Source organism: Doryrhamphus excisus, linkage group LG8 (genome assembly GCF_037039965.1).
Source record: "Doryrhamphus excisus strain RoL-2023G ecotype Guam linkage group LG8, RoL_Dexc_Guam_v1.1, whole genome shotgun sequence".
NCBI classification, from domain to species: domain Eukaryota; kingdom Metazoa; phylum Chordata; class Actinopteri; order Syngnathiformes; family Syngnathidae; genus Doryrhamphus; species Doryrhamphus excisus.
In genome coordinates, this window is record NC_136364.1 from 12,745,614 (window position 1) to 12,757,699 (window position 12,086).

Genomic DNA, 12,086 nt, shown 5'->3' on the forward strand with positions numbered 1-12,086 from the left:
CAATGTGTGATAACCATGAGACAATGCTATCACCTGCTGGACAGACGAGGCACTGCTCCACTTGGCTCAAGCCTAACTGAGGGTTGTATGTGCCAGGAGGGCAGGGAAGGATACCTTCACCCCCTCCTCCAAGACAATAGTGGCCTAAAGGGCAGCGCTGGATGCCTTCCCCGGGTAGACAGTAGCTCCCGGGGGGGCATTCATGACATGTTTCTGCACCTGGGGACAAAATGAAGGTAGCAGCATATTTTGGTAGTGATGCAACTCATGCAGTATATTGTATAATATAATATTGTTATGTATCTATCCAAGATGCAGCCTACCTGTTGTGTTGGTGGACATTCCATCAGGACAGAGTGTAGGGGAGGCTGAGCCCATAGGACAGTAGTGTCCAACTGGACAAATGTCCCCTGTGATACCATCTAAAGGTTTTGGAGACACTGCCCCCCCTGAACAATAGAAGCCTGAAAACAGAAAGTGAAAGAACTGATGATTAGAACACTTCTCCACAACAGTATTCGACCACATGTCATACAAGCAAGTTTCCATATTTCAGACATTTTGAGCAGCTGTGGAATAAACCTTGCGGTGGATGGGATTGTGATGCATTTCTTATGTTTTAAAATATGCTATTGTACCTCACCGGTGTAACATAATCCAGAAGGCTGAATGAGTCCAGTCGTGTTGCAATAGAGTCCAGCAGGGCAGAGCAGGCAAAAAGATACGTTTTGGGCCCCCACTGTGTTACTCCAGGTACCCAGAGGACAGGGATGTTGCTGAGGGTGTTTAGTCCCTCTGGGGCAAACGTACCCCGCTGGACACATTCCCCCTGAGTTCAGAGCAACCTGAGAGAATGGGAATCATTTTATAAACACATGACTATCATAGAATAATTTGTATGTTTGAGTGGTTGTACTGGAACGGCTGTGGAGGCTCCAGATGTGCAGTAGTGTCCAGCGTCACAGAGACCCTCCGGGGCTGGGAGGCCGGCCTTGCTGCAAAACCATCCCGCCTCACATGCCCGGCAGTGCTGCACGTCTTCTCCACCGGGTTGATCTGAGTACAAACCCTGATTCATCATATTATGGATTATTCACATAATATTATTATTACATTTACAGTACGTATTGTGCACTATACTGACTGGAGGACATGGATGAGCAACAGAAGATGCCGGAGGACAGTAGTGTCCCTTTGGACAAAGCAGTGGCTGGGACAAGCCTGTCTGGTTGCACAATCGGCCTCCTTGACATGCCATACATGACGTTGCACCTTGGTTCTTTGGAGATTAGAGAAAACTACCCTGAATGAGATCATAAATTCCTTAGTACAGCATTATTTAGTTCATACCGGCTGGAAAGTCCCAAGAGGACATGGCTCAGGCCTGGATGCACTCCCCAAAGTATAGTGACCCTGCTCTGCTTCATTCTGAGTCGGCGAGGCTGAACCGCCGGTGCAGTAATACCCAGGAGAACACCAGCCTGATGGCGATGTGTTGTTGGAACCTAGACAATACAAACTTAGAACCAGATAGGCACAATGTCACGACGGGTAGATGCTATTCAAATTACTGGAGCAGGATTTACTCCAATTTGATGTTACCCCGGTGGACAGCGGACACAGTCCTCAGGTCTGCTGAGACCAGAGACGTTGCTGAAGGTGCCAGGCGGGCAGGGGAAGGGAGAGGAGGAAGCTGGAGGGCAGTAGCTTCCTGGTGGACACAAGCCACCCGTATCGCCGTCCATTGGAGTCTGGACAGAAAAACACAAATATTGTCCGGTAACCTACAGGAACTACAAAGTATTGAGTTTGTACAATAGCTATGTCTGAAAACTATTGTTGTTTCGGGAGTGTATGAAGACAAACCAAAAAACATTTTGTAGCTTTTATTATTAAAACAACTTCTACAACCACATGAATGAAATCTAGTATCTCCTAAATATACCATTCACATTTGACCATTTTATTACATCCGCTCAAGGGACAATACTATTGATTTTTTTAATAGAAACTTGTGTACAGCTTGTGTAGCACTATAGATTTACTGTCCTCTGAAAATAAGTAATGCAATTAACCTAACATGCATGGGAAAGGAAGGCGGAGTGCTCTCGGAAGAACCATGCATACAGTAATAAAACGGTTCCTATTCTTAATTAATTACAGTACATACTGCAAACTTGGATCCCTCTCTGCAGTAGAATCGTCCTTCACAGATTCCAGTTGGCTCTGCAAGGCCCACACCGGTGCAATACCTGCCTCCTCCACAAGGGGAACACTCAGCTTCATCACCCAGAGCAGAGTGTGATCCAAAGCTTCCCTCAGGACAAGGTTGGGCAGAGGAGGAGCCCTCGGGACAGTAAAAGCCCTATGAATCCAGTGACAAACAGCAGTGTAAGAGGCGCGACACAGTTTCAATCAATAAAGAATAAAACAGGGTGCATTTCCACCTGAGGGCAAACTGCGGGTGTGTGAACTCCTGGTTTGCCACAGTAGTGTCTGAATGGACATGAAACACACACTTCTCCACTGTGACCTGCTGCATTGCTCCTGTACTGTCCAGCGAGGCAGGGGTAGGAATACGGGTACCCAGTCCCCAGTGGGCAGTAATGGCCATCGGGACAAAGGCCCGTCTGCAACATTACAAATTAATATTGTTGATAAAAACCTACTTTTTAAACTTTAATTATGATGTAGAATGCATGAGACAGTCTCACTGACCCCATGGTCATTTAATAATCATACGTAACGGCAACATACTGTACATCTACACTCATCTCTAGATACTGTGTCATGAATGATTCCTTACAGGCATGGTGATGGGGCGCTCCTCAGGCTGTTGGGAGTAACAGTACTTCCCCTTAGGACAAGGCACACACTCACTGACATCACGTAAAGCAGGATATTCACTGTAAGTGCCATTCGGGCAGGGAACAGGGTTGGGATCCTGCAGGGAAACACGCTGAGAGGTCACAGGGTGGTGTCCACAGTATGTAGCATTATCTAACTCACAATGCCTCCCCCCGGGCAGTAGAAACCACGAGGACAGAGGGTGGCTGAGCGACGAGGGTCTCGAGCCGAGCCCTGCGAGCAGAGAAAACCTGGGGGGCACACCATGATGCTGAGCATGGCTTCCTCACTCGTGGTCTCGTTACTGCAGAAGTGGCCCGGCAAGCATGGGGAACATTCTGCAGAGCCTTCGTCCTACACAGTTTAGAGAATAAGATGCATGGATTTATCAGCCAGTATGGGGGAGGAATCACGACAAGATGCAAAAAAAAGTTGGGAAAGAACTTAATGGAGGATGAAGGAATGTATTCAACACCTTGAGCAAAAAGACGAACTGTGGAACAACTAAATGCTGCTCTCCCCTGACATCTACAGATAGGTGACTAATATAATACGTATCACTGTGGGAGGAAGATCTAAAAATAAGTTGTGGATGAGACTACAAACATCTGCTGTCTCAGTCAACCAGTCACAATAGATGGACTTACAGAGTAGCTTCCGGCTCCACATGCTCTTGGGTTAACAGTGCTTGAGTGGGCACAAAAATAGCCCGCCGGGCAATCGAAGCAGTCCTCCAGTCGCTGACCTCCTTTCAGATGGCGAAACGTTGAGCTAGACAAAACGGGGATGTGTAAATACAGAGCAAGTACCCTGTGTCTGCTACTTAACCGGTGCTTACGGCGGGCAGGGGGCAGGTTTGGAGGTGCCTTCCGGACAGAATGAGCCTTCAGGGCAGGCTAGGCAGTCTTCTTTCTGCCTGTTGCCCATGTGGAGGCTGTACATGCCTGCTGGGCAAGGAAATTGGGTGCCATATGCCGTCCCTGAGGATGCGGCAATGACATGAAGTTATATGCACTTGAATGACTCATGAATTTACTTTCCAGGAGAAAAAAAACTATTGATTTGAATCCCTCAGTCGCTAGCGGTTCAGGACGAAATGTTTAAAGTTCCTACAAGTTCCACGTCTGTGTGTACCTTCAGGACAGTAGTGTCCAGAGCTGCATCGTCCAGAAGGCGATCCCGACCCGACCAGGCAGTACCAGCCCTGCGGGCACGGCTGGCATTCACTTTCACTTTCTAATCCACTTTGACCGCTCCAACTCCCCTCGGGACATTTGTACTGGGTGGGGAATTTGGTGCCAGGTGGACAATAATGTCCTGCAGAACAGGAGAGGGGTGCTCTCTGGACACCACCTGTTCCTGAGAACCGCCGGAATGGGTTTTATTTATTATTTGGGTATTTGAACTGCGTTATGAGAACAAAAATAGATGAAAATGTAATATGTAAGGAAACCTCGAAGACAGGCATATCTGGCCGGGCACTGCAGACACTGTGAACGATCCGTGAGGTCCGTGCGGTTGCTCAGTGTCCCTGGTGGACATGCATTGATCTGAGCATTGGGTTTAGAAGAACCAGGTGGACACACAAATCTATATCAGGTGGACACACAAATCTATATTGTTTACAAGAATACATGCAATGAAGACTTACACATAATACACTTAAGTTGTAACAGTCAAATGTCAGTCAAACATGTCTTCGTGTCTCCTCACCCTTGCATGCAGTCCACATCCGGAGCTCTCAGAGCAACCTGAGTGCAGGCTTTCCCCGCATGGCATTCTCTGCAGTCGGCTGACTCGGCCTGACCCTCCAAGGGGTTGAAGGAGCCCGGTGGACATGGCACGGGATCGCTTGTCCCCTCGAGACAATAGAATCCAGCGGGGCATTTGAGACAGTCCCTCAAACCTGGTGCAAAGATGTTGTTGTCATACATGATAAACATACACGCATGAGTTGACCGGTGCAACCAACATTTTAAAACGCATGCAGAGGTAGTATATCATACACAAGTTTAACTCCAAGCATTTTTTTTCGAAATAGCATGTCCCTGTCTGCCCTCTTTATGTCCGTCTGATGCAATTCATCATCTTTACCTTGTGATTCATCGCATATAGAAACTGCGTTCTTTTTTTATGGAATGACAGCCATTTTAAAGAACATTGAATGACTGAATATGCCTAAAGGTGCTTCATTATGGGTTTGTATAGAAGAGCACAAAAACCAACTTATGGCTCCCTGGTTAGGGGTGAAGGTGCCGGGAGGACAGGTGACTTCCTCCAGTGTGCCGGCAGGACAGAACCTTCCTCGAGCACAAGGCAAGCCAGGAGATGAAGAGCCTATCAAGAGCAGACAGCATCCCGCTGGAGCGTTTTAAGCAGAACATTTTGTCTTGGGAGTGTTTTGTAATCACACTCCTGTGTTTGCATATGTATTTCTTCTGCCATGTAGGTCAGTATTCTTGCTGAAATGTACCTGCGGGACAAAACCGTCCTTCGCTGCATCTTTTGCAAGCTGCCCTACTTGTCTGCCCCAGTTGTTCTCCGGCTGTACCAGCTGGACAAGGTGACCCGTGGGGAGTCGTGGTGCCCTCTTCACAGTAGTAGCCTGGTGCGCACAGCAACTGGGTGCTGCTACCTTCCAGACAGTAAAACCCTAGAGAAAAGTATTTGAGGATAGGACAAGTACACTTTTACCATCGTAGAATATAGTATCGGACAAAACTAAGTACGTAAGCAGTTTTTATTACTGGTAAATTTTATCTTTTCAGGGGACTATACTGCAAATGTGAGTGTTGGGCGTTAATTGGTGTTCATTTCAATCCACTACTCCGTTTGATACTTGGCGTAACCCCTGGGGTACCCCACTTTGGAAACTTAATGTCTAAATGAACATAAAGACTAAGAAAACCAATACGTGGATATTCTCATCACTCACTTCCTGCAGAAGTACAATTTGCAGCTACACTCAAAACATGAAAATTAAATTAGTTGGCGCCTTTGAACGCAGCCCCACATCGCTTATACTGTAATAACGAGGTTAACGTGATTTAAATGTTCTGCAAGTATTCAAGAGACTTGTGATAAGCAAATGCACTTCACTTAACTTGATTTAAAATTTCAGCTCATTTAGAACTGTTAATGCATAACAATACATATAATCCTGTCCTGTTATGTGTGTTCCTGTTCATAAAATACAGCAAATATGGGCATATTTTGGTGATTAATCATGATTAATTAAACTGAAACATTTTATTAGTTTCCTTTAAAAATAAATAATTATTTGACAGCCCTAATAATAATAATACAATAAAAATGATAAATTCATTTGAGTTGATACAATCCTATCAGTGCACTACCTGCAGGACACACTGTGCAGTCCGTCAGACCTTCTTTGGGACCATAAGTCCCTGCAGGGCAAGGTATAGCTACACCTCCTTCACAGTAATGACCTGTGTTGGAAATATACATACACGTGCATATTAACATGGCCATTCCAGTAGAAATAAATGCTAGGCCTCCAATACTATGAGCACTAACCTACTGGACACGCAATACAGGTTGAATCCTCCCTCGTGTGTTTGTACGTGCCTGGTCCACATGCAATGGGTTGACTTGACCTCCAACGGGGCGCTGCCCCACACAGTAAGGAGGTGTCATTGCACCTTTGGCATGAAGTCTGGCCCGGTGTGGAGTACCAGCCAGGTGGACAAGTGAGCGGTTGGGATGTACCACTTTCTGGACAGTAATTCCCTGTGGTAGTGAGAGGGTCGTTTAGCGGTGCTTGATGATGTACTTGGCTGACAATGTGCTCATTGTTCCCGAACCTGCAGGACACTGAAGGCAGTGGATAGTGCACACACTGGAATAGAAGCCTGGAGGACAGACATTACATTCAGTGTGATCTGAGTTCGGCTCTTCACCAGGCCCACACTGTGAAGCATGAAGATACAGTCAGGAAGCAGGAAGTGAATAAGATGCAGGATTAGATAAAGTCAAGTTTTTCCACCAGTGACGTGCGGTGAGGTTCATGTGCCGACTCTTTTGGAGGTTGTTTTTTTTTTAAATCTTGATACATTAAGATGATAACCGAAAAATTCACTATGGTTAAAAAAATGGCAGGGCTTGCACACTAAGATGAGAAGATGAGAATGGCCTGTATTTGATCAGGAAAAGTGGCAAAAAAGAAAATGTCAAAAAATACATAATAATACAGTTCAATGGAAAAATTGTAATATTGATTTTAATATCTTTTTTTTTCCTCACCATGACAAGTGACCTCAACTGCTTCCCCTGACTGCACGTCGCTGGTTTCCACGTTACCTTGTGTGCAAACCCAAAGGTGCATATAGAATCCATAGGACACGGTAGACAGTCAAGGACCCCTTCTGGTGAATGCCGCCCAGGCGGGCATAATAAGAGACTCCCATCCACTGGAAAGCAGGAGAAACCCGCTGGGCACAGCCTGCAGTCCACTCGGTCGTCAGAGCTGATCAGCCCTGGAAAACAAAGCTACAGAACAAGAGGAAGTGTATATATTATTGGAATCATAATTATTAGTACAACATTTGCTGATTTTTGGTCATACATTTTTTTTTCTCCACAGAAATCCCATCTCATTCTGCATAGGACAGTAATTATTTATCACAAGTAATTCATACTAGATCAAATGATCACCAGTATGACACAAACTAAAGTAGATGGACGCATTATCCAGCTTAAATGAAATATTAAAAGTGTGTGACTTGTTTTACCTTACAGTCACTGATCCTGCCTTTCCCCGCATATGGATTGAATGTTCCTGATGGGCATCTCTGAGCCGCAGATACATTCCCAGGACAACTGCAAGGCATAAACACACCCACTCTATACCATAGGATACCGTTTTTATAGAGCGGCGCATAGTGGTTGATGGCTTACAAATGACCAGGGGGGCACTCCAAACAAAGCTGGTGGGAGAAGTACGTTCCCTCCAGGCACTGATCACGGTCGATCACATCACTGATGGATGAGGCTGTGCTTGCTTCAGTTGATTCTTGAAAATGTTTGTGAGGTATTACTCACAACAGTTAGTACACCCCTCCCATTTCAGCAATCACTTTATTATATCTTCTCAGGACACAATATAGACTTTAGAATAGTCAGTGTGCAGCTTGCATAGCAGGAGTGCCTTAATCCTCTTGGGCATGAAATTCACCATGAGCTTCCTAAAAGGTCGTTACTGGAATCCTCACTGATGACATCCCTGGTGGAGATGGTGGGTGTTAGACACCATGAGCCTAACATCCACCTTCCTTCCCCTTGAGGGTGCCCAGCATTGGGTCCAGGTCTGGCGGAGACATACTTGGCCACTCCATCACCTTCAGCTACCTCATCAAGACAGTTGTCCACTTGGAGGTGTGTTTACGCTCCTTATCATGTGGTTCAATTTCCCAACAACAGCGACTGGTGGAGGAAACAAGGATGGAACCGCCAACCTTCCGGTTTCTCGACAACCCGCCCTACCTCCTGAGAAGCTACACACTGACTACTCTAAAGTACTATTACTGTCTAAAAGTAAAATACAAGTGGTGTACTCGTACTAGTGAGTTGGTTAAAAGTGATAGCAGAGTTCCTACCTGAAGTGAGTCCAAGTTGGGTCCAAAGCAGAAAAAACAGCAAATCTGAAAAAAACAACACATGCATTGTCACCAAAGTTTGCAATCTACAAACCACAGTTGCCGTTATCGGCCATGTTCATTCGCAGAAGACTGCCTGAGCCTGCGTGGCTGTTTAATGTATGAAAGTGACAAGCACTCAGTCGTTTGAAAGTGAAACAAGAACACGAAATGCTATTCCCCAGGGGTCGCTGAAAGTTGATAATGGTGTTCGGTGATGGTGTGTAACGGGATCCTGCCCCTTCATAATGCATGAGAATGCGCTAAAGAGAATCTGCTAATTATTCATGTTGCCTGTGCAATTCATTTGGTGGCTATAATGGTCGAGGAAAATAGAGCAGAGGATGAGGCTGGGATTCTGAAAGTGTTGAAATGACATTGTGTGACTGCATGATTAACATCAAACACATCCTGTTGTTTTGACTTTTGAGGGGCAGCCGCTCATCTCCAGACATGCAAACCTGCATCTGTTGCATCATTTAGTATGTCAAAACTTTTTTATAAAAAAAAATGAGTACAGTTTCATTGTGCCTTAAAATATCAATAAGTGGGTTTACTGTCTCGTCTCCACATCATCTTTGAGGATGTACAGTGTCAACCGAATCTTCGTTTCCAAAAATAGCAGCAGGTGCAGCAAATGGAAAGTTTGGGGCTCAATTTGGCAGTTGTACACCACTTCCTGTATGGGCTTGTCAGTCTATAACTATACTGACATAAAGAAGCGCATCATAACCTAAAAGGATACATGGGCGAGACGATGCTGATGCGATTTTATTTAATGCTGCTTTGCTTGTGGATGAACAAAGGTACCATAAGCTGAATGCTATTTCCAGAATCAACTGCATTTATGTAAGTCATGTTGTTGTTTTCACTTTGCAGATTGCATGAGCAGCTTAGACCCTCAGATACCCTCTGAGACGCATGTTGTTGCGTTGGGGGACGCCATCACACTGAACTGCTCGTACAACTGCGCCACTGGGTTTGTTCGGGGCTGCTGGAGGAAAGCGCCCGTCTCCTTCGACTGCTTTGGAGAAAAACTTAACGACAAAGACGGCTTTTGCACGGTAAAACTTCATCTGGTCAACGTTTCCGCTGAAGATCTCAAGTACAACTACTACTGCGACACGGAGGCAACAGATCAGACTGAACTTCAACAGAAAAAAGAGCTTGTTGTGCATCTAAAAGGTACAACATATTGTGTACTGTTTTATGCAGTATTTTGTGTAAAATACTGCAAAGTAGTGAGCATTGTAGGTGTGATTCAGAGAAAAGTGTGTTTTTTCCAGCTCGGACAATTGTCAAAACCTGGACAGAAACCCCATCTACTGAAACAGGTAAATATGTCATTTCCATATGCTAATTTACATGTCACATTGCTTTTAAATGCACATTACCGATGGACTTCATGAACCTCTTGCATATGTTTTCAACTTTTTAAGGGGACTTTACAGAAATCCAAGTTTTGGCGACCTTTTCCCTGGCGGTGGCGCTGGCGCTGGTTGCACTGGTTGTTTATATATGTGTCAACCACAAGAGATGCAGGGAAAATGGTAAAGGTGACGATTGGACTTGTGTACTGTAGGAAAAAACTAAAATAGTTAATCACTGTGAGTTGTGAGATGTACTTGGATAATAAGGGCTGTTTATTTTCCGAGCATAAGAAATCTATACTGCTATAAATACGCAAAGAATATCCAAGTTACATTTCTAGTGTATTGTCTTATGCGAGACAGCGATACCTCGGTTTTTGTTATTAACTTGTTCCAAAAGGTCAAACAAAACTCGACCTTCCTGTAGGAAAGAATGTAAATTACGATACAGTTGTCCTAAATTTAGCATTTTCAAGCATAAAAACGGCTCATGAGCTAACATACAAATTAAAGTAAGTAAGTAAAACTTGACGTTCTTGGTCGTCACGCAGGGCGCTGGAACACATTTACGGCGACACACAAGAGCATGAGTTTTATTTATGTCTTAAATGGCTTATTTTCTCATTATTGATACTGCAGTATACTGGGTAACACATTATGGTGACTGTATGGATGTTATTTCATGTCAAGGGCGATCTAATAAGGAAAATAAAAATGTCAACATAATAAAATCATATTTAGAATATGATAAACAGGTTTTCTATTCCATAAATATGAAACTTATTCCACTTATAAAAAAGAAATCCTACTTCTAAATTAAAAAAATAAATCCTGGAACCAATTAAGTGATAAATGAGTGATTACCATACTAAAATTGCTTGTTGAAATGTGAGAAACACAGTTTATTATTTATTTACAATTTGTAATCATTTTTTTACATACCTTCCAGAGGATGGCGCTGCGTCCAGCTCAAGGTTGGTATTTTTTTTCATTTAATTTTTCCTTGCATATTTTTATAATTATCATACATTTGTTGACTTCACCTAAGCTCACCACCGCATCCCCGCGTTGTCGTCTCACCGCTGAATGGTAAAGTGTGCTCTAGCCGTCCATAAAAAAAGGAATGCTACCTTTACATAATTCTTTATATCTATCCCCCTGATGCAGAGTACTCACAAAACCAACGTCTGACTTTGAGGGGTCCTAACCCAGGTGGAACAGCCGTATCATCACTTTTCAGCTTTTTTCTTGTTGTTGAAATGATGATGATAATGAATTACGACTGATTCCTCAGATTCAGACAACAAGAGTCAAACTGAGGTTCCGTATGCTGACATAATCATTAGCGTCAGAGGAGTCAGTACACCGGAGCTCTCTCAGGTCAGCTACTTGACAACAGAAGAGCCACAGCAGGTAAGGCACCATATCCATGTGTAGCATGCAAAGCTGATCGATCAGTTGTTAAACTTCTTTCATGAGAACAACCTGTCTTTTTCATGCACAGTCAAAATAGAGCGAGTGCAACATGAGCTTACTGCACAGTGTGGTTCCATTCTGCTGTATTTCAGTGGCGAGGATGCGGACCCAGGGGTCACTGGCAGGCCTCGTGCTCAGCCGACAGGCTTCACCTGCCGCAGCCCAGAGAGGTCAGCCGCAAGATGAGCACAAATTCCGAGTACGCAGTCATCAAGTATGCCTGACCTGCTGGAAAAGGGACAAGAACATGAGCTCAGTGTGTTCTGGACAGTCAACTTAATAGACTTCTTATGCAGTAATGAAATAAATAAATGAAATGAAAGATCTGGGTTCCAGTTTGCAGGTTCTACCCGTGCATGCATGTGTGTGTGTGGGTTTCCTCTGGGTACTCCTGCTTCCTTCCACTTTCCTAAAATATGCATGCTAGGTTAATTGGCCACTCTGAATTGTGCGTATTATGGATGTGAATGTGAATGGTTGTTTGTCTTTATGTGCCCTGCGGTTGACTGGCGACCAGTCCACAGTGGACCCCGCCTCTCGTCCAAAGTCAGCTGGGCATGGTGAGGATAAGCATCATACAAGATGGATGGACATAAATGAATGCATCAATAATAACTGGCAGAAACATGGCTTTTTTCTTCCATAAACACCAGGGTTGGCCACCCTCAGCCACGCCACTGGCCAGCTAGACAATTCAAGTATCAACTTATTGTGCAATACTTTCAAATTTTTTTTACCT

At 44.4% G+C, this 12,086-nt stretch overlaps 2 protein-coding genes and 3 long non-coding RNA genes across 6 annotated transcripts; 1 reads left to right on the forward strand and 4 right to left on the reverse strand.

Annotated features, from left to right (window-relative positions):
- Positions 1 to 39: 39 nt before the first annotated feature.
- Positions 40 to 839, reverse strand: LOC144899656 (uncharacterized). Its single transcript, XR_013627983.1, has 3 exons — positions 644 to 839; positions 324 to 464; positions 40 to 219 (listed from the first exon to the last, which is right to left on the reverse strand). It is a non-coding gene; the product is annotated as an uncharacterized LOC144899656 (long non-coding RNA).
- A 304-nt stretch (positions 840 to 1,143) lies between these two features.
- On the reverse strand, positions 1,144 to 1,745 carry LOC144899657 (uncharacterized). Its single transcript, XR_013627984.1, has 3 exons — positions 1,603 to 1,745; positions 1,351 to 1,519; positions 1,144 to 1,279 (listed from the first exon to the last, which is right to left on the reverse strand). It is a non-coding gene; the product is annotated as an uncharacterized LOC144899657 (long non-coding RNA).
- Positions 1,746 to 2,052: 307 nt separating this feature from the next.
- LOC144899681 (uncharacterized) lies at positions 2,053 to 6,876 on the reverse strand. The gene is made up of 15 exons (XM_078792997.1): positions 6,865 to 6,876; positions 6,672 to 6,777; positions 6,385 to 6,597; positions 6,204 to 6,296; positions 5,321 to 5,500; positions 5,074 to 5,184; positions 4,561 to 4,753; positions 4,301 to 4,437; positions 3,982 to 4,206; positions 3,686 to 3,827; positions 3,495 to 3,618; positions 3,010 to 3,201; positions 2,807 to 2,944; positions 2,448 to 2,630; positions 2,053 to 2,365 (listed from the first exon to the last, which is right to left on the reverse strand). The coding sequence occupies exons 1-15, from the start codon at positions 6,874 to 6,876 to the stop codon at positions 2,150 to 2,152; spliced, it is 2,265 nt and encodes a 754-aa protein (XP_078649123.1). The 3' UTR covers positions 2,053 to 2,149.
- A 297-nt stretch (positions 6,877 to 7,173) lies between these two features.
- Positions 7,174 to 11,572, reverse strand: LOC144899629 (uncharacterized). The gene is made up of 5 exons (XR_013627915.1): positions 11,407 to 11,572; positions 8,463 to 8,507; positions 7,765 to 7,879; positions 7,599 to 7,686; positions 7,174 to 7,356 (listed from the first exon to the last, which is right to left on the reverse strand). It is a non-coding gene; the product is annotated as an uncharacterized LOC144899629 (long non-coding RNA).
- Positions 9,166 to 11,663, forward strand: LOC131134580 (uncharacterized). 2 transcript variants are annotated; one of them, XM_078792579.1, is made up of 9 exons: positions 9,166 to 9,307; positions 9,381 to 9,686; positions 9,788 to 9,835; positions 9,941 to 10,057; positions 10,821 to 10,845; positions 10,920 to 10,960; positions 11,039 to 11,083; positions 11,166 to 11,284; positions 11,440 to 11,663. In XM_078792579.1, the coding sequence occupies exons 1-9, from the start codon at positions 9,247 to 9,249 to the stop codon at positions 11,569 to 11,571; spliced, it is 894 nt and encodes a 297-aa protein (XP_078648705.1). In that variant the 5' UTR covers positions 9,166 to 9,246; the 3' UTR covers positions 11,572 to 11,663. The 2 variants fall into 2 exon arrangements, with proteins under 2 accessions (XP_078648705.1, XP_057936007.2); XM_058080024.2 differs by having other exon boundaries at positions 9,941 to 10,051.
- The last annotated feature ends 423 nt before the right edge of the window (positions 11,664 to 12,086 follow it).

Excerpts from the sequence above, each read along its gene's own strand:
- LOC144899681 (XM_078792997.1), bottom strand. Across the intron at positions 6,297-6,384 it reads CTGTATTGCGTGTCCAGTAG|GTCATTACTGTGAAGGAGGT; the intron begins GTTAGTGCTCAT and ends TTTCCAACACAG. Across the intron at positions 3,828-3,981 it reads TGGACACTACTGTCCTGAAG|GGACGGCATATGGCACCCAA; the intron begins GTACACACAGAC and ends CCGCATCCTCAG.
- LOC131134580 (XM_078792579.1), top strand. The coding sequence starts at position 9,247 with ATGGGCGAGACGATGCTGATGCGATTTTATTTAATGCTGCTTTGCTTG. Across the intron at positions 9,308-9,380 it reads TTGCTTGTGGATGAACAAAG|ATTGCATGAGCAGCTTAGAC; the intron begins GTACCATAAGCT and ends TTCACTTTGCAG. Across the intron at positions 10,961-11,038 it reads TGTCGTCTCACCGCTGAATG|AGTACTCACAAAACCAACGT; the intron begins GTAAAGTGTGCT and ends CCCCTGATGCAG.